The following is a 23723-nucleotide window of genomic DNA, read 5'->3' as shown; positions in this document are numbered from 1 at the left end:
GGCGGCTAAAGATCAGACCTTTGGACGCAAGGTCTTACAAGCCGTGGTCCCGCCCTAGGGGTAAGTGCTCGTTTATCCTCTCAGGTGGCTGTCCTGAAAGACGATTAGGGGAAAAACGAAGTTACTTACTGGTAACGTTCTTTCCCGGAGTCTTTCAGGACAGCCGGGTACCCACCCAATTGTGTATCAAGACATAGAGATTTCCTTACAGGAAATGTGATATAATGAATTGTGTTTATCATATATTCTTGTGTCTCCCCTGCGGACTGGAGGTGCTCTTTAAAGAACTGAGGAGCCAGCAGGGGAGGAGGAAATTTATACAAGCTGGCGCAGGTGTTTCCAAACAGAAGGGAGGAGCCAAGCTCTCAGGTGGCTGTCCTGAAGGACTCCGGGAAAGAACGTTACCAGTAAGTAACTTCGTTTTTTTTTTTTTTTTATGTAATAATCTAATTTTCTGAGATACTGAATTTTGGGTTGTCACTAAGTGTAAAGGCATAATTATCAACATTAAAAGAAATAAATGCTTCAAATATATCACTCTGTGTGTAACGCATCTATATAAAATATGAGTTTTACTTTTTGAACTGAATTACTGAAATTAACTTTTTGATGATGTTCTTATTTTATGAGATGCATCTTTGTGTGTACAGTAAGGGGAAAAAAGTATTTGATCCCCTGCTGATTTTGTACATTTGCCCACTGACAAAGAAATGATCAGTCTATAATTTTACTGGTCGGTTTATTTTACCAGTGAGAGACAGAATAACAACAAAAATATCCAGAAAAACGCATTTCAAAAAAGTTATAACTTGATTTCCATTTTAATGAGCGAAATAAATATTTGATCCCCTATCAATCAGCAAGATTTCTGGCTCCCGTGTGTCTTGTATACAGGTAACAAGCTGAGATTAGGAGCACTCTTTTAAAGGGAGTGCTCCCTAATCTCAGCTTGTTACCTGTATAAAAGACATCTGTCCACAGAAGCAATCAACCAATCAGATTTCAATCTCTCCACCATGACCAAGACCACAGAGCTGTCCAAGGATGTCAGGGAAAGGATTGTAGACCTACACAAGGCTGGAATGGGCTACAAGACCATCGCCAAGCAGCTTGGTGAGAGGGAACAACAGTTGGTGCGATTATTCAAAAATGGAAGACACACAAAATAATTGTCAGTCTCCCTCGGTCTGGGGCTCCATACAAGATCTCACCTCGTGGAGTTTCAATGATCATGATAGCGGTGAGGAATCAGCCCAGAACTACACAGGAGAATCTTGCCAATGATCTCAAGGCAGCTGGAACCATACAGTGCCTTGAAAAAGTATTCACACCCCTTGAAATTTTCCACATTTTGTCATGTTACAACCAAAAACATAAATGTATTTTATGTGATAGACCAACACAAAGTGGCACATAAGGCTCCATGCACTCTGGGCGTTAAAATAACGTTATAAAAATGGCAGTTGCTTTGCAGTAAGTCTTTCAACGTTTTTTAAAGTTTTTGCAATAGCGTTTATTAGCGTTTTTCCACGTTAGTGTGTGTGTGTATGTATATATATATATAATGTGTGTGTTTTTTTTTTTTTTTTTTTTCTTTTCAGTGGTTCAAAAACATCAAACGCTGGTGAGCCACGTCTTTGGGCATTTTTCAACGTTTATCAGCTTTTATGAGCGTTTGGCGTTTTTTGTGGTCAGAAAAACGACTCCGGAACGCGTTTTTATGGCGTTCAGAAAACAGCCCATAAACTCCACTGCTGATAAACGTCCAAAAACGGACACATAGGATAATAGAGGGGAGTTTATGGGCTGTTAAAAAAAACTCCCAAAAAACGTCCGTTTATAAGCTTCAGCGTGCATGGAGCCTTATTGTGAAGTGGAAGGAAAATGATAAATGGTTTTCAACATTTTTTACAAATAAATATGTGAAAAGTGTGGGGTACATTTGTATTCAGCCCCCCTGAGTCAATACTTTGTAGAACCTCCTTTCATTGCAATTACAGTTGCAAGTCTTTTTGGGGATGTCTCTACCAGCTTTGCACATCTAGAGAGGGACATTTTTGCCCATTCTTCTTTACAAAATAACTCAAGCTCTGTCAGATTGGATGGAGAGCGTCTGTGAACAGCAATTTTCAAGTCTTGCCACAGATTCTCAATTGGATTTAGGTCTTGACTTTGACTGGGCCATTCTAACACATGAATATGCTTTGATCTAAACCATTGCATTGTAGCTCTGTCTGTATGTTTAGGATCGTTGTCCTGCTGAAAGGTGAACCTCCGCCCCAGTCTCAAGTCTTTTGCAGACTCTTACAGGTTTTCTTCTAAGTATGCCCTGTATTTGGCTCCATCCATCTTCCTATTAACTCTGACCAGCTTCTCTGTCCCTGCTGAAGAAAAGCATCCCCACAACATGATGCTGCCACCACCATGTTTCACAGTGGGGATGGTGTGTTCAGGGTGATGTGCAGTGTTAGTTTTCCACCACACATAGCGTTTTGCTTTTAGGCCAAAAAGTTTAATTTTGGTCTCATCTGACCAGAGCACCTTCTTCCACATGTTTGCTGTGTCCCCCACATGGCTTCTCACAAACTGCAAACAGGACTTCTTATGATTTTCTTTCAACAATGACTTTCTTCTTGCCACTCTTCCATAAAGGTCAGATTTGTGGAGAGCACAACTAATAGTTGTCTTGTGGACAGATTCTACCACCTGAGCTGTGGATCTCTGCAGCTCCTCCAGAGTTACCATGGAACTCTTGGCTGCTTCTCTGATTAATGGTCTCCTTGCCCGGCCTGTCAGTTTAGGTGGACGGCCATGTCTTGGCAGGTTTGCAGTTGTGCCATACTCTTTCCATTTTCAGATAATGGATTGAACAATGCTCCGTGAGATGGTCAAAGCCTGGGATATTTATTTAGAACCTAACCCTGCTTTAAACTTCACAACTGTATCCCTGACCTGTCTGGTGTGTTCCTTGGCCTTCATGATGCTGTTTGTTATGCTGTTTGTTCACTAATATGCCTCTGAGGGCTTCACAGAACAGCTGTATTTCTACTGAGATTAAATTACACACAGGTGGACTCTATTAACTAATTAGGTAACTTCTGAAGGCAATTGGTTCCACTAGATTTTAGTTAGGGGTATCAGAGTAAAGGGGGGCTGAATACAAATGCACATATTTATTTGTAAAATATTTGAAAACCATTTATAATTTTCCTTCCACTTCACAATTGTGTGCCACTTTGTGTTGGTCTAAAATCCCAATAAAATACATTTAAGTTTTTTGCTTTTAACATGACAAAATGCGGAAAATTTCAAGGGGTATGAATACACTGTATTGGGCACTGTAGTCCCCAATAAAACAATTGGTAACACACTACGCCGTAAAGGACTGAAATCCTGCAGCGCTCGCAAGGTGCCCCTGCTCAAGAAAGTACATGTACGGGCCATCTGAAGTTTGCTAATGAACATCTGAATGATTCGGAGGAGAACTGGGTGAAAGTGTTGTGGTCAGATGAGACCAAAATAGAGCTCTTTGGCCTCGACTCGCCATTAGGAGGAGGAATGCTGCCTATGACCCCAACACCATCCCCACCATCAAACATGGAGGTGGAAACATTATGCTTTGGGGGTGTTTTTCTGCTAAGGGGACAGGACAACTTCACAGCATCAAAGGAACGATGGGCAGGGCCATGTACGGTCAAATCTAGGGTGAGAACCTCCTTCTCTTAGCCAGGGCATTGCAAATGGGTCATGGATGGGTCTTCCAGCATGACAATGACCCAAAACACATGGCCAAGGCAACAAAGGAGTGAAGAAGCACATTAAGGTCCTGGAATGGCTTAGATATTCTCCAGACCTTAATCCTAAAGTAAATATATGGAGGGAGCTGAAGGTTCAAGTTACCAAACATCAGCCTCGAAACCTTAATGACTTGGAGAGGATCTGCAAAGATGAGTGGGCCAAAATCCCTCCTGAGATGTGTGCAAACCTGGTGGTCAACTACAAGAAACGTCTGACCTCTGTGATTGCCAACAAGGGTTTTGCCACCAAGTCATGTTTTGCAAAGGGGTCAAATGCTTATTTCACTCATTAAAATCAATATAACTTTTTTGAAATGCGTTTTTCTGGATATTTTTGTTGTAATTTTGTCTCTCACTGCTAACCGCTTACGGACCGTCCACCGTCATTATACGGCGGCTCTTTGAAGAGGAGTATCGTTGTTTTGGCAGCAGCTAGCTGCCATTACCCTGGTATCCTCTTCTTCAGCGGGCGTTCCGCTTTCCGAAAAAAGTGGTCTCTGTGGCGGATTGGCCACAAGATCACTTTTATCAGTGGCGGGAAAGGGCCCCCCGCCGCATGCTTTCCACCACTTACCGGAGCCATCGGCAGCGGCGGAGAAGATCGGATCCAGTGTCTTCTGTGGTACGGAGCTGAGTGAGGGGAAGATGGCCCCCACCCGGCTCTATGCCAGTGCCCATCATATGCAGCCTGCCTGTGCCCAGCAGCCTCACCAGTGCCCGTCATATGCAGCCTGCCTGTGCCCAGCAGCCTCACCAGTGCCCGTCATATGCAGCCTATCTGTGCCCAGCAGCCTCACCAGTGCCCGTCATATGCAGCCTAGCTGTGCCCAGCAGCCTCACCAGTGCCCGTCATATGCAGCCTGCCTGTGCCCAGCAGCCTAACCAGTGCCCGTCATATGCAGCCTGCCTGTGCCCAGCAGCCTCACCAGTGCCCATCATATGCAGCCTATCTGTGCCCAGCAGCCTCACCAGTGCCCGTCATATGCAGCCTGCCTGTGCCCAGCAGCCTCACCAGTGCCCGTCATATGCAGCCTACCTGTGCCCAGCAGCCTCACCAGAGCCCGTCATATGCAGCCTGCCTGTACCCAGCAGCCTCACCAGTAGCCATCATATACAGCCTGCCTGTGTCCAGCAGCCTCACCAGTGTGCATCATAAGCAGCCTGCCTGTGCCTGGATCAGTGGCGATCTCCGTGTGTCACCGAGCAGGGTTTGAGCTGCCCGGGCCGCAGTAACAATGTCCCGCCTCCTGTGATCACATCACACCGATTCAATGTCCCGCCATTGGATCAGTGTGCCGTCTATCACAGGAGGCGGGATGTTGTTACTACGGCCCGGACAATTCAGCTCCGTGACACACGGAGATTGAGGAGAGCAGGAGGAAGGGGAGGACTGGGGCGCGCCAGGGTGACGCTCCCGCAATGGGCGGCACCCGGGGCGGACACCGCCCCCTTTCGGTATCGGCTGTTTTTTGATATCGGCCAAATGAAAAAAACAGTTTTCGCAAAATAATTTGCGGCGCCCAAAATTTCGGTGCACCTCTAATTACCATGGATAAAATATTTTGAACGCACATATTATCTTATGGGAAGATTGTTATTGGAATGAATGGTCTGGGGTCTGCAACGCAGTAGACTGGAATTTTGTATCAATTCTATGTGATGGAATCACCCGGCATCCTCCCTAGAATGTCCTCCAATGTCGGAAGTTTCTTGCTGATCACATAACAATTGTGAGAACAAGGAAACCTGTAAACACAGCTGTTGTCATTCCACAGAACAGACCGCCCTCCGGGCCACTTCACCCAGCAATCTTATGGCGGCTGCAAATCTCTCTAATTATTTCTTCTAGCGACATGTGGCTGGCTGCAGAGCCACCGCTGTCATGGTAAACAATTCGGGTCCGAACCGCTACATATAGCTGATGCACCATTATCCTCGGCGTCTGCACTGGAGAACATGGGAAGATTTTGCAGCTGGTAATTCTGGAGCTACAAATCGCTGGATTCATTGTGACAGATTTCAGTGACTGCAATTATTTATTTATTTTTACAGCAAGAACGCTGAGCGGAGCAATTGTGTAGCTGCTACATCATTTTTCATATGACCTGGCTCTGAAGGTTATACAGTATAGCCCAGCAACTTATCTGTAGTTGTATGGTGACATGATATGCTTAAAATACACACAGTGCCTTGAAAAAGTATTCATACTCCTTGAAAGTTTCCACATTTTGTCATGTTACAACCAAAAAGGTAAATGTATTTTATTAGGATTTTATGTGATAGAGCAACACAAAGTGGCACATAATTGTGAAGTGGAAGGAAAATGATAAATGTTTTTCAGAATTTTTTACAAATAAATATGTGAAAATTGTGGCGTGCATTTGTATTCAGCCCCCTTTACTCTGATACCCCTAACTAAAATCTAGTGGAACCAATTGCCTTCAGAAATAAATAATAGAGTCCACCTGTGTGTAATTTGATCTCAGGAAAAATACAGCTGTTCTGTGAAGCTGTCAGAGTTTTGTTAGAGAACCTTATGGGGCGTACACACGGTCGGACTTTCTGGAAAGCTAGGTCCGACGTACTTGCCGCCAGACTTCCGGCGGACTACCGCCGGACTTTCTGAACGGCCAGACTTGCCTACACACGGCCGGACTTTCCGGAATCCGGTCTTCCCGACGGACTTCCGCCGGACTTTCAGAATGAACGGACTTTCCCACACACGGACAAGTCCGTTCATTTTGAACGTGACTCGGGTACGACGGGACTAGAAAAGGAATTCAATCTTGCCGCTTTTTTTGGCGAGATTGAAACCTTGCGAGCCCCGTCGAAGGCATCCCAGGCCCTTAGGTCTGGTATGGAACTTTAAGGGGAACCCCCTACGCCGAAAAACCGGCGTGGGGTCCCCCCAAAATCCATACCAGGCCCCGATCCGAGCACGCAGCCCGGCCGGTCAGGAAAGGGGTGGGGACGAGCGAGCGCCCCCCTCCCCTCCTGAACCATACCAGGCCACATGCCCTCAACATGGGGGGTGCTTTGGGGGAGGGGGCGCCTTGCGGTGCCCCCCCACCACAAAGCACCTTGTCCCCATGTTGATGAGGACAAGGGCCTCTTCCCGACAACCCTGGCCGTTGGTTGTCGGGGTCTGCGGGCGGGGGCTTATCGGAATCCGGGAGCCCCCTATAATAAGAGGGCCCCCAGATCCCGGCCCCCCCACCCTATGTGAATGAGTATGGGGTACATGGTACCCCTACCCATTCACCTAGGGAAAAAGTGTAAATAATAAAACACAACACAGGTTTTTAAAATATTTTATTAAACAGCTCCGGGGGGGGATCTTGCTCCGGCTTCGGGGGTCCCTCCGGTTCCTCTTCGGCCGGCCCCTCCGCTGTCTTCAGGTAGCTCTATTGCCAGCGGAGGTCCGGGCTTCTGGGCTTCTGGGCTTCTCTTCCCCAGATGTTGACACGACGCTCTCTCCGGCTGGACTGGTCTCTGAGGGCTCCGTTGTGACTTATATAGGCGGAGACCCCGCCCCCATATGATGTCACAGTCCCTGGGCATGCTGGGACTGTGACGTTTTAGGGGGCGTGGTCGACCACGCCCCCTAAAAGGTCACAGTCCCAGCATGCCCAGGGACTGTGACATCATATGGGGGCGGGGTCTCCGCCTATATAAGTCACAACGGAGCCCTCAGAGACCAGTCCAGCCGGAGAGAGCGTCGTGTCAACATCTGGGGAAGAGAAGCCCAGAAGCCCGGACCTCCGCTGGCAATAGAGCTACCTGAAGACAGCGGAGGGGCCGGCCGAAGAACCAACCGGACGCCGGGAGAAGAGGAACCGGAGGGACCCCCGAAGCCGGAGCAAGATCCCCCCCCCCCGAGCTGTTTAATAAAACATTTTAAAAACCTGTGTTGTGTTTTATTATTTACACTTTTTCCCTAGGTGAATGGGTAGGGGTACCATGTACCCCATACTCATTCACATAGGGTGGGGGGGCCGGGATCTGGGGGCCCTCTTATTATAGGGGGCTCCCGGATTCCGATAAGCCCCCCGCCCGCAGACCCCGACAACCAACGGCCAGGGTTGTCGGGAAGAGGCCCTTGTCCTCATCAACATGGGGACAAGGTGCTTTGTGGTGGGGGGGGCACCGCAAGGCGCCCCCTCCCCCAAAGCACCCCCCATGTTGAGGGCATGCGGCCTGGTACGGTTCAGGAGGGGGGGGGGGCGCTCGCTCGTCCCCACCCCCTTTCCTGACCGGCCGGGCTGCGTGCTAGGATCGGGGTCTGGTATGGATTTTGGGGGGGCCCCCACGCCGGTTTTTCGGTGTAGGGGGTTCCCCTTAAAGTTCCATACCAGACCTAAGGGTCTGGGATGCCCCCCGCGCTCGCCGCAATGGAAAAATTTGTTTTTCCTATTGCAGCGAGCGCGAGATGCAGTAACCTGCTCCTCCGTCGTATCTGGTCCGTCGGACCAGCATACAGACGAACGGGCTTTCCGTCAGGAACTGAGTCCGGCGGAGTTACGACGTAAGATTTGAAGCAAGTTTCAAATCTAAAGTACGTCGGATTTCCGGCCGAAACTGTCCGTCGGAAGTCCGATGGAGACCACACACGGTCGGATTGTCCGCCGGATTTGGTCCGGCGGCGTCCGTCGGACTTTTGCATGTGAAAAGTCCGACCGTGTGTACGCCCCATTAGTGAACAAACAGCATCATGAAGGCCAAAGAACACACCAGACAGGTCAGGGATAAAGTTGTGGAGAAGTATAAAGCAGGGTTAGGTTAAAAAATAATATCCCAAACTTTGAACATCTCACGGAGCACTGTTCAATTCATCATCCGAAAATGGAAAGAGTATGGCACAACTGCAAACCTGCCAAGACATGGCCGTCCACCTAAACTGACAGGCCGGGCAAGGAGAGCATTCATCAGAGAAGGAGCCAAGAGGCCCATGGTAACTCTGGAGGAGCTGCAGAAATCCACAACTCAGGTGGGAGAATCTGTCCACAGGACAACTATTATGCCGCGTACACACGGTCGGACGTTTTGTCTACAAAAGTCTGACGGACGCCGACGGACCAAAGCCGGCTGACAATCCGATCGTGTGTGGGCTTCCCCGGACTTTCAGCGGACTTTTCCAGTCGCAAATCTGACGGACTTTAGGTTTGAAACATGCTTCAAATCCTTACGTCGTAACTACACCGGACCCAGAAATCCGCTCGTCTGTGTGTTAGTCCGACGGGCAAAAACCCACGCTAGGGCAGCTATTGGCTACTGGCTATCAACTTCCTTATTTTAGTCCAGTGTACGTCATCACGTACGAATCCGTTGAACTTTTGTGTGATCGTATGTAGGCAAGTCCATTCGTAAGAAAGTCTGCCACAAGTCCGTCGAAAGTCTGTCGGACAGGCTGTCGGACTTTTGTAGCCGAAAAGTCGGACCGTGTGTACGCGGCATTAGTCGTGCTCTCCACAAATCTGCCCTTTATGGAAGAGTGGCAAGAAGAAAGCCATTGTTGAAAGAAAGCCATAAGAAGTCCTGTTTGTGAAAAGCCATGTGGGGGACACAGCAAATGTGTGGAAGAAGGTGCTCTGGTCAGATGAGACCAAAATTGAACTTTTCGGCCTAAAAGCAAAACGCTGCACATCACCCTGAACACACCATCCCCACCGTGAAACGTGGTGGCAGCATCATGTTGTGGGGATGCTTTTCTTTAGCAGGGATAGGGAAGCTGGTCAGAGTTGATGTAAAGATGGATGAGCCAAATACAGGACAATCTTAGAAGAAAACCTGTTAGATTCTCCAAAAGACTTGAGACTGGGGCGGAGGTTCACCTTCCAGCAGGACAACGACCCTAAACATACAGCCAGAGCTACAATGGAATGGTTTAGATCAAAGCATATTCATGTGTTAGAATGGCCCAGCCAAAGTCTAGACCTAAATCCAATTGAGAATCTGTGGCAAGACTTGAAAATTGCTGTTCACAGACGCTCTCCATCCAATCTGACAGAGCTTGAGATATTTTGCAAAGAAGAATGGGCAACAATGTCCCTCTCTAGATGTGCAAAGCTGGTAGAGACATCCCCAAAAAGACTTGCGGCTGTAATTGCAGGGAAAGGAGGTTCTACAAAGTATTGACTCAGGGGGGCTGAATACAAATGTACCCCACACTTTTCACATATTTATTTGTAAAAAAAATTTGAAAACCATTTATCATTTTCCTTCCACTTCACAATTATGTGCCACTTTGTGTTGGTCTATCACATAAATTCCTAATAAAATATATTTACGTTTTTGGTTGTAACATGAGAAAATGTGAAAAATTTCAAGGGGTATGAATACTTTTTAAAGGTACTATGTAAGACTCCTGCACCCAATGGTATATTGGGGTGTATGACAATACAGAGTGGGATACACCTGTAGTTATGATGCCCAGGCTGCCCCAGAGATGAATGATAGAATATACTGTACCTGGCTATACACACATAAACAGCGGTACTTGCAGGTGTATGGAAATATGTTTCTGAATGCAAGATATTAGCTGCACACAGTGTGTTCTGTTATTCATGTCTATGGACAAAATTGTGCAGCAGCTGTGGCTTTGGGCTGTCCAAATACAGGCTTGTCCTATTCTGTATAGCCACGAGCCCTTAAAGTGATACACAATTCTGCAATACCGACCTCTCCTTCAGTGGTCCGAGGGGCCTCACTGGCATCTTCTATTTTACTCTGACCATACGCCCTAATATATACAGCCATGGCAAGAACCCATAAATGTATGGAAAGATTTTTGTAAAAAAAAAAAAACAGGGTCTCTTTATCCCGAAGCAGGAAGCTGGTGTAAATGTTCTATACATTCTTTATGATGGATCACCCTTGTATTTAGTAGCATGACCTCTTCCCCAGCATGTCCTCCAATGTGGTCATGTAAGGAGATGCTGTGGATTTTATTGTGACAGATTTCACTGACTGCAATTCAGTTTTTTATAGCAGCAAAAATGCTGAATGGAGCAATTTTAATTGTACATGTGACACATGAGGTTGTATAGCACAGCAAAATATCTATAATAGTATGGAGAACTAAAGGGCAGCAGATCCCTATACCCAATGAAATTAGTGATTAAAAAAAAAAAGAAAAAAAAAGGTATTGAGACAACACTGAAGAAATGACACTTTGCTACAATGTAAAGTAGTGAGTGTACAGCTTGTATAACAGTGTAAATTTGCTGTCCCCTCAAAATAACTCAACACACAGCCATTAATGTCTAAACCGCTGGCAACAAAAGTGAGTACACCCCTAAGTGAAAATGTCCAAATTGGGCCCAATTAGCCATTTTCCCTCCCCGGTGTCATGTGGAGATCGGGAGGCAGGTGGAGGTCTTGGGAGGAGTGGAGAGTTTATTGAAAGACCCCTTTCACACTGGGACGCTTTTGCAGGTGCTACAGCGCTAAAAAAAGCTCCTGCAAAGCGCCCTGGAAGTGCCGCTGCTTTGTCTCCAACGTGAAAGCCCCGATGGCTCTCACACTGGAGCGGAGCACTGGCAGGACCTTTGGAGCGGTGTGTCTACCGCTCCTGCCCATTGAAATCAATGGGGCACCACGGCTATACCGCTGGCAAAGCACCTTAGCAGAGGCGCTTTGCGGTGGTTTTTAGCCCTTTCTCGGCCGCTAGCGGGGGTAAAACTGGTATAACCGGTATATACCGCTGTTAAAACGACGGTAAAGCGCCGCTAAAAATAGCGTCGCTTTACCGCCAATGCACCTCCCACCCCAGTGTGAAATTGGCCTTAGAGTTGTAAATGGCTTTGTATGTTTGTTTTTTTTTTTGTTTTTTTAGCTATATATATATATATATATATATATATATATCTATATATATATATATATATATATATATATATATATATATATATATATATATATATATATATATCTATATATATATATATATAATGTCAATGGGCAGGAACGGTAGACACACCGCTCCAAAGATGCTGCTAGCAGGACTTTTTTTCCCGTCCTGCCAGCGCGTGTGTGTGTATATGTGTGTGTGTATATATATATACTGTATTTATTTTGACATAACCCCTCAATGCATAGGTATTGTTAGGCCCCTTTCACACTTTTCCTGTGACTTTGGACATCAGAGTTGCATGACAAGTCATACCCCATGACTCCCAATGAAAAACTTTAAGTCGCACCGACTTCAAAGTAGTCCATGTACTACTTTGGTCCGGTACTTTGGACTACTTTGGTCCGACCAAATTGAGGTCCATAGACCTCTATTTTACAATCGCGGCAGCAAAATTGCACGACTTTCAAGTCATGGTAGTGTGAAAGGGGCCTTAGATGAGATAAGAAATGAATGACATTAGATCTTTTAAAGGATGCATTTTCAACAAAGCGATTTTTTTAGAAATTCACCGACATTCTGTACTTTTGAATATAGTTCCATTTATCTGAAGACGTTTCCTCCTCTCCCGTCCTCCAGGAAGAGTCATGGGAAAATCGTACTCTCAGATGGCGCCACGCGGTGGAAAGGAGGCTCTGAGTGAAGGAGGCGCACCATCAGAAGACACTAGCGCGCTCGTGAGCTCGGAGGCCCATGAGGAAGGAAGGACTGGTGACGCGTCCCATTTCCCCTATGTGGAGTTCACAGGGAAAGACAGCGTGACCTGCGCCACGTGCCAAGGGACGGGGCGCATCCCCAGAGGTGAGAACTGATTAGCAGAACCTTCCTTGTTATTTAAAGCTCAAATTTTTCTTTCTTTAAAGAAAATCGGTCACTTTGCCCATTCAGGCTTCAACCTCTTCTCATCCAAATTCTGTATAATGTTCCCCAGCATGGATACGTTATTAATCCTCCCTTTGAGAGCCGCCAGCTGACACCTCGCAAAGCCGGTGGCTCTCTATCCTGACAGTCAGAGACACCATCACTCCCCACTGACAATTGGGTACCAATAACTGTTTACTGCAGGAAAATCATTCGTTGTTTATTAAAACCCATTCAACATAAAGATTTATGTTTGAATGTGACTTTCCCTGCTTTATGAATATTCATCATTGAAGCCTTGTCAGGTTAAAGTGTGTGTAAACCCAAAATCTATTTCACGCTATGTTTTGTATCATGCCTCACCGTATACACTTATTTTTCGTAATTTTATGTTATATTGGTTTTTTTTTTTTTTATCATATTATATTTTTTTATTCCAATTTTAATATAATATAATTGTAACCAATACATTTAAAGTAATTGTAACCCTAAAAAAAAAAAAAAAATCCTGTTCCTTTTAAAACATGTTAAAGCGGAGGTCCACCGTTTTTTTTTTTTTCTTTTTTTTTTTTTTAGGGTTACAACCACTTTAAATGTAATTGTTACAATTATACAAAAACTGCACACGCATACTTCTGACTTTCAAAATAAGGACACTTACCTGTCCAGGGCGCCCGCGATGTCGGCACCCCCGAAGCCGATCTGTCCCTCGGCTGTCGGGTGCTGCCACCGCCATCTTCGGTAAGTGTATCAGGAAGTGAACTTTTTGGTTCCCTACTGCACATGCGCAACTCGTGCTGTGCTATCCCACTGGTCCCTGCTGTCTTCTGGGACCTGTGCGTCTCCCAGCAGGGGGGGGTGGGGGTTTGGGGGGGGGGGGGGGGCGGAGAAGGCGCCGAAAGTGGCGTAGATACCCGCGGGTGGCTCGGGTATCTATGGCCGGAAGTGGGAGCAAGATACCTGTATTAGACAGGTATCTGCTCCCCCCTGAAAGGTGCCAAATGTTACACCGGGGGGAAGGAACCGGAAAAGTGGAAGTTCCATTTTTGGGTGCAACTCCGCTTTAAAACACCTAGTGCTTGCGCTGTGTCATTTTTTCCTTTTCTATGCTTTAAAAAACCTGGTTGATCGTTCCTGTGTGCTGACCACAGTAATCATGGCTGCTGACCCCTGATTACTGTGGTCGGTTAACCTGCCTCTGTCTGCCCGCTGCTCTCCTCTCCCCCTTCCTCCCTGCCTGTCGACTCCTGTGTGTGTGAGCCATCTCCTCCCCTCCCCTTCTACAGCTGTTCCAAGTGGCAGTAAAGTAAGGGCCAGTTCACACCATAGAAATGCAGTCCGGATGCTTTTCTGCATGCACGTTTTTGACGTGTTCCAGTGCGTTTTTGATGCAGTCCAGTGCATTTTTCCCCCTTTTTTTCTTAACCTAAAAGAAAGACGTGCATTCCAGTGTGCTTTCGGTGCGTTATACCACGTTCCAGTACAGTCCAGTGCAGAAAAAATGCAGCATGTTCTACTTTTTTTTTTTTTTCTGGAACTGAAACGCAATGGAACTGATTGCACTGGTGTAAACTATGGTGTGAACATTAAAAACCATATAACCTATGGTGTGAACTGGCCCTAACTGTTTACAATTACTGCCAGCCCCTCTGCTAGGACAAAATGTACTACACAGTGTCTGTTTTTTTTTTTTTTTTTTTTTTTTTTTTTTATCCCTTTGTTTCTATAAGAATTTTATTTAGGAAAAAAGAAAAGGTATTAAATGGTCACATGGGCTCAGAGGCCAAAAAGTATACATACAGTGGAGAAAATAATTATTTCATCCCCTGCAGATTTTGTATGTTTGCCCACTTACAAAGAAATGAAGGATCTATCATTTTTATCATAGGTGTATTTTATATGATAGAGACAGACTATCAACCAAAAATCCAGAAAAACACATGATACAGATGTTATAAATTGAGTTGCAGTTCAGTGAGTAAAATACCGTGTATACTCGAGTATAAGTCGTTCCGAGTATAAGTCGAGGCCCTAATTTACCACAAAAAAATGGGAAAAACTTATTGACCTGAGTATAAGACGAGGGTGAGAAATGTGCAGCTACTGTAAGTGGAAAAAAGGGTCAACAATGCCCATTTGCAGCCTCACTGTGCCCATTTGCAGCCATAGGTCCCCCGAACTTCAAACTCGGTAGTTAAGGGTTCCTAGATGCCCCCTAGCTGCAGCCAAAATTTGGGGTCTCTGAACCCAAAGGGTCCCGAAATGACATTGCTGGAGATGGACACAGTTGACCGAATTTGGGGCCCTGTATCTCAGGGTCACTTAGTGCCAGGAACTTCAAATTTGGTGTGCAAACCTAGTGGAACTAGCACCAAAAAATATCCAACGCTGGGGTTTCTAGCACCAAGTGGCCCCGAGATACAGGGCCCCAAAAATCGGTTCAGAAAATGTCAAGCACGTTTCTGCAGCAGAGAATGACATTTTCCGAACCTACTTTGGGGCCCCGTATCTCGGGGCCACTTGGTGCTAGGAACCCCAGCTTTGGATATGTTATGGTACCAGTTCCACTGGATTCGCACACCAAATTTGGGGTTCCTAGCACCAAGTTGCCCTGAGATACGGGGCCCCAAATCGGTTCAGAAAATGTCAAGCACTTTTCTGCAGCAGAGAATGACATTTTCTGAACTGATTTTGGGGCCCCGTATCTCGGGGCCACTTGGTGCTAGGAACCCCAGCTTTGGATATCTTGTGGTACCAGTTCCACTGGGTTTTCACACCATTTTGGGGTTCCTAGCACCAAGTGGCCCTGAGATATGGTTTCAGCTCCCTCCATACATTTTTTTTATAGGAATAAGATCTGGAGACTGACTAGGCCACTCTATGACCTTAATGTGCTTCTTATTGAGCCACTCCTTTATTGCATTGGCGGTATGTTTTGGGTCATTGTTATGCTGGAAGACCCATCCACGACCCATCTTCAGTGTTCTGAGGGAAGAAGGTTCTCATCAAAGATTTTACAATACATGGCCCCGGAGTGGCTCAAGAAGAAGCACATTAAGGTCATGGAGTGACCTAGTCAGTCTCCAGACCTTAATCTTATAGAAAATTTATGGAGGGAAACTTCAAATTGCCAAGAGACAGCCAAGAAACCTTAAGGATTTAGAGAAGATCTGTAAAGAAGAGTGGACCAAAATCCCTCCTGAGATGTGTGCAAACCTGGTCACCAACTACAAGAAACGTCTTACCTCTGTGCTTGCCAACAAGGGTTTCTCCACCAAGTACTAAGTCATGTTTTGCTTGGGGATCAAATACTTATTTTACTCACTGAACTGCAACTGCATTTATAGCATTTGTTTTATATATTTTTCTGGATTGTTTGTTGATATTCTGTCTGTATCATTTAAAATACACCAATGATAAAAATTATAGACCTTTAATTTCTTTGTAAGTGGGCAAACATACAAAACCTGCAGGGGATCAAATAATTATTTCCCCCACTGTATGTGTGATAACAGTTAACAATACTAACCATATGTAAGGACAAAATACAATTGTTGGCGAGTTTTTTAACGGCTGTGTCCTTAGTTCAGAAATAATGCTTAAAGTGATACTAAAGCCTTGTGTTTGTTATTTAAAAAAAAAAAAAAAACAGCAGTTGGTTTTGCACAGAGCAGCCCAGATCCTCCTCTTCCCGGGTCTTACGCTGGTGCTCTTGGTCCCTCCCTCCTGCCAGGTGCCCCCACAGCCAGCGGCTTGCTATGGCTGCACTCAAGCAGACGCACTCCTGAGCCCCAGCTCTGTGTGTCCATTCACACATGGAGCTGTGGCTTGGCTCCGCCCCCTCCATCTCCTGATTGGCTTACTGGCTGTGATTGACAGCAGCGGGAACCATTGACGGCCAAAAGCCAATTAGGAGTGCGAGTCCCCGGAGAGTCAAGGCTCTCGTGGCGATCGCTGGATCAAAGGGGGGGGGGGGGGGGCGCTCAGGTAAGTATTAGAGGGGGCTGCTGCGCATAGAAGTTTTTTTTACCTTAATGCATGAAGGTAAAAAACCTTGTGCCTTTACAACCACTTTAAACCTAAAGTTTTAAATCTACATTTCTTTCTCGAACATCACGGGACACAGAGCCACAGTAATTACTGATGGGGTTATATAGGTATCACTGGTGATTGGACACTGGCACAACCTATCAGGAAGTTCAACCCCCTATATAATCCCTCCCCCTTGCAGGGATACCTCAGTTTTTATGCCAGTGTCTTAGGTGATGGACGTGTAAAGATGTCCTGTGCTGAGCTCCAAAGGGAATATCCTAAGATCCTATACTGGGGCAAGCCAGGCGAACCGGATCCATTCAAAGTGTCTTTTCATGGCCGAATTGAATGGTACCCGGGCCTCGTGTCCGAAGAAACGAGGTTTTACCCGTAATGCTTCTCTTTTTAGAGAGCTGGACCCCGCAGATCAGAAAATGGCTTTAAACTTCCTAATTTCTGGCGAGGTGCTTTACGGTCCCAGAACTGTTGGATCCCCCTACTGATGGGGGCCCCAGTCTCTGACGGTTTTTTCAAACGGAGCCCACCGTGAGAGGTGAAGATTGGGTCTGTGTAAACAGCACCCTGCGGCTGGATAAGGTAAGAGGAGATTCCACAGAATTTTTGAGTTCTAGTGGCTTTTCTCCTTTAAGGTAAATGCATGCTATGCCTATTGTGACCACCGGGAGCTGCCAAGAGCACAAACCTACACATGCTGAATGTCTGTCTCAGGTGTTGTAATCGCTGTGTATGTCCCAGCGTATCAAGCAGGCTGCAAGCAGGTAAGGTGGATGGGGGGATTTCTGATGTTTGAATGTTCCCCCCCAGGCTAGAGAGGGGCCACAGGGGTCTAGAAAGTGGTTATAACACCCGGGCTCTGTGGCCTAATGGCCACCATCTCTGAAGATAGCCGTTCAGGCAAATCTTGTTACCAGTCTCCCTCCTTCCCCCCCCCCCCATCCCCAGCCTTTTCTCCAGAGCATGACAGGAGAGTCGGCAGTGTGGGAAGCGCTCATTTTTTTCAAAACTCGAGGGGGGGGGGCGGTAGAGGAGGGGGCGGGATGTCAGCACAGAGTGTTTAGACTCCCACTCAGGCCAGCTGCAGGCTATTAAAGGCACTCTGTACAGGTGCACTCAGCCTTCTGAGAGACACAGAGCTGACGGTCGCATGTAAGGTGGGACACAGGCATTCTCCTAGGCAGCATTTACTGAAGTAACACCAGACTGAGCATTGGGTAGCAAGGCTTTTAGCCAGACTACATCGCTCAGCGGACAGTGTTCATTTGTATACCTCACACCTTGTTGCTTTGCACTATGGGTAGAAGAGGTTCAAGCACCCCAGGAACCAGAGACACTAGGGGATCTCGTTCAGGTTCTGAGGGCCCCCTGTCGGCAGCATCCTTCCCCCCTAAAGATGGGCCAGGGACGGCTAGCCAGGGAGAGCCATTTGGGTCAGGGGCTACACCTGCTTCTGGCACTTCAGCCCCTGTATATATTACACAAGAGGTTTTTTCCTCAACCATTAATGGTCTAGAGGAAAGATTAATGGCCGTGATTACGTCTTCACTCAGTGGAAGAAAACGCACTAGGCTTTCCTCTGTTCCCCAAGACCCTCAGACAGAGGAGCTCTGGGATAAAGGAGATGAATCCCTTTCAGAGGATCGGGATGGGATGGATGATTCCTCTTCGGAGGATTCAGGTGGAGAGGGACCCTCTGCGACTTCCCAAGAGGAGAAACTCTTAGTGCAGATCCTCACTGGATTGGTCCGCTCCACATTTAAGTTGCCCATACCTGAAACTGCTAAAGAATCCTCTTCTGCTTTGGGGTCACTGAAACCTTTCCAAGCAGCACATGCTTTTCCTGTTCATACTTTACTTGAAAAGCTTATTTATTCTAAGTGGGATCACCCAGACAAACGTTTTTTTCCGCCGAGAAAGTTTTCAACACTTTATCCGATGGAAGAAAAGTTTATTAAAATGTGGGGAATTCCGGCTATTGATGCCGCCATTTCCTCAATAAATAATAGCCTGACTTGTCCTGTAGACAATGCTCAGATGCTCAGGGATCCTGTAGATAAAAGGATGGAATCCCTATTGAAGGATGTTTTCTCCTTAGCAGGATCAGTGGCCCAACCTGCAATAGCAGCGATTGGAGTCTGTCAATACTTAAGAGACCATGTTAAGCAGGTCATCAAAGTATTACCTGAACAGCAGGCCCAGGGGTTTGCTAACCTTCCAGCGGCCTTATGCTTTGTGGTTGACGCCATTAGAGATTCTATCGTGCAAACCTCCCGTCTTTCACTGGGGTTGGTGCATATACGTAGAATCCTATGGTTGAAAAATTGGTCAGCCGAAGCACCATGTAAGAAGCTACTGGCTGGGTTTCCATTTCGTGGTGCAAGGTTGTTTGGAGAGGACTTGGATAACTATATCAAGAGAATCTCTTGTGGGAAAAGCACTCTCTTACCTGTCAAGAAGAAGAGTAAGCGTCCCTCTTTCAAACGGACTCTTTCCCCAGCGCCGGGGGCTTCAGCCTCCAGGCAGTCTCGACGGCCGCCTCCATCGGGGTCCAGAGACAAGAGTCAACCCCAGGGACAAAAGAAGTCCTGGGGAAAGAAGCCTACTAGGCAAAACACTAAGACCTCTGCATGAGGGGGCGCCCCCGCTCACTCGAGTGGGGGGAAGACTGCGACAATTCTCAGAGCTCTGGCAGGAGGACTTCCAGGACAGATGGGTAGTCTCCACGGTAACCTTAGGGTACAAGCTGGAGTTTCAGGAATTCCCTTCTCCTCGGTTCCTCAGATCAAATGTTCCCAGAGACCCAGAGAAGAAGCAGTCGCTCCTTCTAGCGTTAGAGCGACTTTTGTCGCAGGAGGTCATTATGATAGTTCCCGCAAAGGACCAGGGATTGGGCTTCTATTCCAACCTTTTTACGGTCCAAAAGCCAAATGGGGATGTCAGGCCCATTTTGGACTTAAGGGATCTGAACCGATTCCTAAGGATTCAATCCTTCCGCATGGAATCAATTCGAACAGTAGTTCCCACCCTGCAGGGAGGAGAATTTCTGGCATCAATAGACATCAGAGATGCATATCTGCATGTGCCCATTTTTCCTGCTCATCAGAAGTTTCTGCGCTTCGAGGTAGGAGGGCGCCATTTCCAGTTTATGGCTCTGCCCTTTGGGATAGCCACTGCACCTCGAGTGTTCACAAAGATCTTGGCTCCTCCTCTGGCCAGATTAAGGGCTCAGGGTATAGCTGTCATAGCATACCTAGACGACCTGCTCTTGATAGACCGGTCGGTAGCCTCTTTGAATGGAAACTTGAGGACCACGGTCAGGTATCTAGAACACCTGGGTTGGATCCTCAACTTAGAAAAGTCTTTCCTAAAACCAGTAAGAAGACTGGAATATTTAGGTCTGATTATACATACAAGCCAGGAGAAAATATTTCTACCCCAGGCAAAGATCACTGCTTTGAGAGAGCTGATTCTGACAGTAAGGACCAAGAAGGGTCCCTCAGTCCGCCTTTGTATGAGGCTACTAGGGAAGATGGTGTCTTCATTCGAAGCAGTTCCCTATGCTCAGTTTCACTCAAGAATGCTGCAACACAGTATTCTGTCGACCTGGAACAAGAAGGTTCAGGCATTAGACTTTCCGATGCACCTGTCGCATGCGGTGCGTCAGAGCCTCAATTGGTGGCTCATACCCGAAAACCTGCAGAAGGGGAAATCCTTTCTACCGGTTACCTGGACGGTGGTAACAACAGATGCCAGTCTGTCAGGTTGGGGAGCAGTTCTGGAACAGGCTGCGGTCCAAGGGGTATGGTCCAAGACAGAGAGGACCTTACCCATCAACATTCTGCAGATCCGGGCGATACATCTAGCTCTAAAGGCCTGGACTATCAGGCTACAGGGTTGTCCGGTCAGGATCCAGTCCGACAATGCCACAGCAGTGGCTTATGTCAATCATCAGGGAGGCACCCGGAGCCGAGCTGCTCAAAAAGAGGTGAACCAGATCTTAGTCTGGGCAGAGATGCATGTGCCATGCATATCGGCAGTTTTCATCCCGGGAATAGAGAATTGGCAGGCGGACTATCTAAGTCGCCAGCAGTTACTTCCAGGGGAATGGTCTCTGCATCCCGACGTCTTTTGGGCCATATGCCAAAGATGGGGGGTTCCAGATGTAGATCTCTTTGCATCCCGATTCAACAAAAAGATAGACAGATTTGTGGCAAGGACAAAAGATCCTCTTGCATGCGGGACGGATGCGTTGGTGATTCCGTGGCATCGGTTCTCACTGATTTACGCATTCCCGCCTATTCTGCTACTACCACGACTCCTTCGCAGGATCAGGCAGGAAAGGAAGTCGGTACTTCTGGTGGCCCCCGCTTGGCCCAGAAGGACTTGGTATGCAGAAATAGTAAGGATGACGGTGGGTTCCCCGTGGACCCTACCGGTACGCCCAGACCTGTTATCTCAAGGTCCAGTGTTCCATCCTGCCTTACAAACGATAAATTTGACGGTTTGGCTATTGAGACCCACGTTCTGAAGAGTCGTGGGCTCTCAGGTCCTGTCATATCTACCTTGATTAATGCAAGGAAGCCAGCTTCCAGGATGATTTATCATAGAGTCTGGAAAGCTTATATAACCTGGTGTGAATCCAGAGGTTGGCATCCCAGGAAATATGTCATAGGTAGAATCCTTGATTTTCTACAGATGGGATTAGAGATGAAGCTGGCCTTGAGTACCATCAAGGGCCAGGTCTCTGCTTTATCAGTATTATTTCAGCGGCCACTTGCTTCGCATTCTTTGGTCCGAAACTTTATGCAGGGGGTGATGCGTCTTAATCCTCCGGTTAAAGCGTCCCTAAACCCCTGGGACTTGAATTTGGTCCTGGCTGTGTTACAGAAACGGCCTTTTGAACCAATAAGTCAGATTCCTTTGGTCTTGTTGACAAGGAAATTAATTTTTCTGGTGGCCATCTCTTCTGCTAGAAGAGTATCAGAATTAGCAGCCCTTTCCTGTAAGGAGCCTTATTTGATTATACACAAGGATAGAGTGATACTACGCCCTCATCCTAGTTTTTTACCGAAGGTGGTTTCTGATTTTCATTTAAACCAAGACATTGTTCTACCTTCCTTTTTTCCAGATCCCTGTTCTCCGGAAGAGAGATCTCTACATTCGTTGGATGTAGTAAGAGCAGTTAAGGCCTATCTAGGGGCAACTACTCAGATCCGCAAGACGGATGTTTTGTTTGTGCTGCCAGAGGGTCCCAATAGAGGACAGGCAGCGTCAAAAGCTACCATTTCTAAATGGATTCGACAGTTGATCATTCAAGCTTACGGTTTGAAACAGAAGATTCCTCCGTTTCAGATCAGGGCACATTCCACAAGGGCTATTGGTGCTTCTTGGGCAGTGCATCACCGGGCCTCTATGGCTCAAATCTGCAAGGCCGCAACCTGGTCTTCAGTTCATACATTCACCAGATTCTATCAGGTGGATGTGAGAAGGCATGAGGATATCGCCTTTGGGCGTAGTGTGCTGCAGGCAGCAGTACAGGGTCCTCAGGTCTGATTGCACCCTACTTGGTCGTGGTTCCCCCCCCTCAGGTAGCATTGCTCTGGGACATCCCATCAGTAATTACTGTGGCTCTGTGTCCCGTGATGTTCGAGAAAGAAAATAGGATTTTTTAAAACAGCTTACCTGTAAAATCCTTTTCTTTCGAAGGACATCACGGGACACAGAGGTCCCACCCCTCTTCTAATACACTATATTGCTTGGCTACAAAACTGAGGTATCCCTGCAAGGGGGAGGGATTATATAGGGGGTTGAACTTCCTGATAGGTTGTGCCAGTGTCCAATCACCAGTGATACCTATATAACCCCATCAGTAATTACTGTGGCTCTGTGTCCCGTGATGTCCTTCGAAAGAAAAGGATTTTACAGGTAAGCTGTTTTAAAAAATCCTATTTTTTAGATAAAACCTTTCCATTTTCATGGTTTACCTTATGTTGGACCCCATGATATTATCACTGGGTCTTTGTGCTTCTCTTTAGTTGGTGGGAGGGGCCAGCTGAGTGCTGTACGTTGCTTTACATGTGTGATGCTGAGCCGTCATGGTTGAAATTGAATAAATGAAAGGGATGGGCTACGGACAATCATGGCGGGGAAGAAAGAGCTAGATGATGATAAACGTCCTCCAGCCAGGAAAGAAGGCGGGCTATGTTGAACTTGCTGCAACTTTTAATGCACATTGTGAGAAGCTCACAGTGTGCAGCGATATCCGAGTAAGTCATTTCGGGCCAGGAGAAAATCCAGTACAACTGTGCAAGACTGAAGGGCAGGCTGGAGGTCAGATTTAATAGACTAAAGAGAACCGGTCACGAGTCTCAGGGCTGGCCCTACACAGCAATATTCACCAGCTTTGGAACCACAAAAACGACCAAACAGCGCAAGGCCACCTACTGCCAACAATTTTTATCATTCCATTCCATTGGTGACTGTAGGTCATTTTAAGTCTATTTGGATGTTTGTGTTTTAAAAGCCAGCTGAGGATATTTTAAAGCAGGGGTATGCAACCGTTCAGAGGTGGAGATTTGCCTGAACAACCTAAAAGAGATCAACGATCACCGGGGTTCGGTGCCCTTATTTTTTTTTAAGAAACTGACTAACAAGGCCTAACTAAATAGTAGGGAAAACGTAGAAACATATAATAAAACAAATGTCACTATAAAAATATAAACTTAGCTTATCTTAAAAGTGGACAGGGTCAGTAGAGCAGTGGATGGTGTCAGTCAATAGGGAAATGGATGGTGTCAGTCAGTAGGGAAGTGAAGTGGTGTCGGTAGGGAAGTGGTTAGAGTCAATAGGGAAGTGGTTGGTGTCAGTAGTTTTTATTTTTATTATCTTTTTTTTTTTTTTGTACAACTTTTTCAAATGACATTTTACAATATTATTTTTTAGGAGCCCTGTTGGGGGGGCTTTGGTGAAATAACAGGGGTCTAAACAGACCCCTGATGTCTCAATTTTGAGACAGAGAAAGGGACTGAGGGCAGAATCCCCAGCCCCTTTTTCTGCAGTCTCAACTGCAAGTGGCTGGAGATTCGGATTTTACTACCCCCACCATA

General features: G+C 46.6%; 1 protein-coding gene across 1 annotated transcript in view; it reads left to right on the top strand.

Annotated features, from left to right (window-relative positions):
* Positions 1-23723, top strand: part of TMEM106B (transmembrane protein 106B) — a 70815-nt gene that overhangs the window by 9403 nt on the left and 37689 nt on the right. The window contains exon 2 of the mRNA XM_073629536.1: positions 12286-12507. Within this exon, the coding sequence (XP_073485637.1) occupies positions 12294-12507 (214 nt within the window). The 5' untranslated portion in view covers positions 12286-12293. The remainder of the gene's footprint in view (positions 1-12285; positions 12508-23723) is intronic.

This window comes from Aquarana catesbeiana, linkage group LG05, assembly GCF_042186555.1.
Source record: "Aquarana catesbeiana isolate 2022-GZ linkage group LG05, ASM4218655v1, whole genome shotgun sequence".
In the NCBI taxonomy this organism is placed as follows: Eukaryota; Metazoa; Chordata; class Amphibia; order Anura; family Ranidae; genus Aquarana; species Aquarana catesbeiana.
The sequence above is the reverse complement of the archived record's forward strand: the minus strand, read 5'-3'. Positions and strand labels throughout refer to the sequence as shown.